Below are 3,183 nucleotides of genomic sequence, written 5' to 3' on the forward strand. Positions count from 1 at the left end.
ACATTGTGATATTTAGCCCAGAAAACAAAAACTGGGGGGAAAAAAAGAGGTGTCCATAAAATGGGCTAACAAGTAGGTGAAGGGTTGCCTAACATGGGAGACTGGAACAAGTTCAAGGAAATTACCAAAATTATTGTTGACAAAGCGTTTTGGCGTAGACAAAATTATTGTAAACAAAAATAATCTCTTATTTGGGGGGATTTCGGTGAACTCGTTCAAGTCCCCACGTTACCCTTCCCGTAGTAGCCCAATTTACGGACACCACATTTTCTACCCATTTTTATCTTTTGGGCTAAACATCAAGATGTTATTAATTTTCACACGATTTCCCACTTATTTATGTCAGGGTAACTATGCCAGTAAGTAATTTTGTGAATCTGAAGCTCATCAGTACCCACGTTTGGCGAGACAAGTTGATGATATCTGTGGGAAAAGGTAAATGCGCGCAACTTTAGGGTAAAATAGTAGCAACTTTTGTTCTTTATTATGTCCTCCTAATTATTCAGTCACTTATATGCTTTAGAAATGTTATTGAAGTAAGAATATGCAAGTAGAATCACCAAAATACACTTTTCAAAAAAAATATACCCAAATATTGGAATTAATATATTACACGGCAGGGATTAACGATTTATGCAAATTAGGCACCCTTCCCAAAAGAATTTCAGGTGTCACCCGTTCTAAATATCTTCTCTAGGGCTATAAGCAACATGTTAAGACCTACGCTCCTTTTAGTGGAGAGCGTTTTGCATGCAGCTTTGCTTAGTACTTGTTGCCCTGTTATTGTCTCGCGAAATTCTAAGTCAAAATCATGGATTTCAAATCTTACCAAAGATCAGAATAACGTAGAGCATACGCAATTTACATGTACACAACATAAAAAGTGAGTAGGGCACTGCAACCGGCCATATTGTTGGCCATAGTCATTGATGGGTAATCATAGAGTTTCATATTTCGTTAGTGAAATGGCCACTGGCCAGTAATATAGCATTGAGAGTTTGTCGTTATGTAAGGAGAATTTGGGGGTGTACACTCTCTGGATACAGGTCGTCATGACAATGTCAGTGATTTCCTAACCATTTTTGTTATCATTTCCTGATATGGGCAATTGGCGCTAGAGTGTCCAAATCAATTGTCCTCAATCGGTCCTCCCGGTTAGTGTTCGGTTGCTTATAACCGCCCAGCTGGGCAGCAAGAGCGGCAATTGGGGTCCTTTGTCTGGCAGGAGTGTTGCAGGGTGCCATCCCACAGGTGGCGATATAGTTTGAATCTCACCACAGCAACTTAGTTTGAAATTGGACTTGTAGTATCCTGAGTACAATATCTTATAGCACATTATTTGGGAACACAATTCAATAGAACACCCACAAGTGCATTATGGGAAATAAGCACATGGAAAGTTGTTGAACATGACAGTAGAGTTAAGTTTGAACAAAAGTACACAGTTTGTCTCCGGTCTGTTTCATTCATTAAGTTGTCCAAAAGAAACAGTACACTGGCGACGAGGATTTACAGACATGTAACAGTTTATAGAACTACTGAACAGGAATTTTTCGACTACGGTTGGAGTGATTTTGGCCCGTTTTTTGGAGGACACTTTGTGGCGAACAGAACTGCAAGTACGTGCAACGTGCTTTACTGTACACGTACGTTGACATCGTACACACATACTGTGCAGTGCTTTAGACCAGTGTGTTACGCTACGTCGCTGAAAATGGCGAATTACCTGCACCCGTTCCCGAAACAATGTTGCCGTTCGTTGGGAAAAATATGGGTCAAGCGTTTAGAGAACTTATTTGTCGCCATGAATGTACAAAATGGAGAGAGGAAACGTGCTCTTCTGCTCCATTATGCTAGTGAACATGTGCATGAGATCTACGAGGTAGAGAAACAGACAGATGCTGGAACAGGCGATACATACCAGAATGCAAAGACAGTCGTAGACAAGTACTTCCGACCGAAAAAAAGAACACACAAATGGAGATCTACAACTTCCGATCCACCAAACAAAAGGAGGGTCAGATATTAGACGAGTATGTCACAGAACTACGTACGCTTTCCAAAACATGCGAGTTAACCGATGCAGACAAAGAAATCCTGACAAAGCTAATTCAACACTGCTCCTCCAATCGACTCCGACACAGGGCTCTCCGTGAACCGGACAAAACGCTTACACAAATAATCGACATGGGCCGCACATTGGAAATAGCAGATCAACAGGCCTCAACTAAGGAACGCGAAACTGTCCACACACTGACACGGAAATACAACGACACCAAAACGAAGCGACCCCCAGCAAAAACTGCCAGCCGTGCCAGTGGTCCTAAACGCTCAACACAGCCCAACCAAACAGCGGCACATCAGGCACGATGTAAACTCTGCATTTATTGTGGAGGGAGCTATCCCCATACAGGCACATGCCCAGCGAAGGGACAAACCTGTAACTATTGCGGAAAACTGAATCACTTCCAGCGGGCCTGTATCAAACGCAAGAAAGACACGGCCGTACACAACATCCAAGTGAGTGAGGACGACTACTGCTACACATTGCATAACAATGAACATACAGTATACACACTGTCATTGCCCACAGCCCAAGTCAGAGTAAACAATCGGGAGATCATTATTCTTCTTGACACGGGTTCAACGGTAAACATTCTGGATGAACGTGGCTACGCAAGTGGGGGCAGTCCGCCCATGAAACGCCGCGGACAGTCACAAGTGCATGCCTATGGTGAAGCTTGACGCGACCGATACACATCCTTGGGGAATGTCAACTGACAGTTGAAACTGCCTCCGTCGAACAATGCCACACATTTCTCATAGCGCAAGGAGCCAATGGCTCCCTACTGGGATATGAGACAACAACCAGGCTGCAACTCATCAATGTCGTGCAAGCAGTAACATACAAGGACAAGTGCCAGGAAAAGTATCCTGGGCTCTTCCTCGACATAGGAAAACTGAAAGACACACAGGTGAAACTCCATGTGGACGAAACTGTGAAACCCAAAGCAATCACCAAAGGTGGAAACCGAGATTAAATGCCTCGAACAACAAGACATCATCGAACGCGTGGGTATCTCCAATTGTTACGCCCCAAAGAAAGACGGCTCAATACGCCTATGCATCGACATGCGAGAACCCAATAAAGCCGTACTTCGCGAACGCCACAGCACACCAACA

At 43.7% G+C, this 3,183-nt stretch overlaps 1 protein-coding gene across 1 annotated transcript; it reads left to right on the forward strand.

Moving 5' to 3' along the window:
- Positions 1 to 1,977: 1,977 nt before the first annotated feature.
- On the forward strand, positions 1,978 to 2,745 carry LOC119741255. The gene has a single exon (XM_038217008.1). It carries the CDS (start codon positions 1,978 to 1,980, stop codon positions 2,743 to 2,745), a length of 768 nt encoding a protein of 255 aa, XP_038072936.1.
- Positions 2,746 to 3,183: the final 438 nt, after the last annotated feature.

The sequence above is a fragment of the Patiria miniata genome, unplaced genomic scaffold, assembly GCF_015706575.1.
Source record: "Patiria miniata isolate m_02_andy unplaced genomic scaffold, ASM1570657v1 HiC_scaffold_5, whole genome shotgun sequence".
In the NCBI taxonomy this organism is placed as follows: Eukaryota; Metazoa; Echinodermata; class Asteroidea; order Valvatida; family Asterinidae; genus Patiria; species Patiria miniata.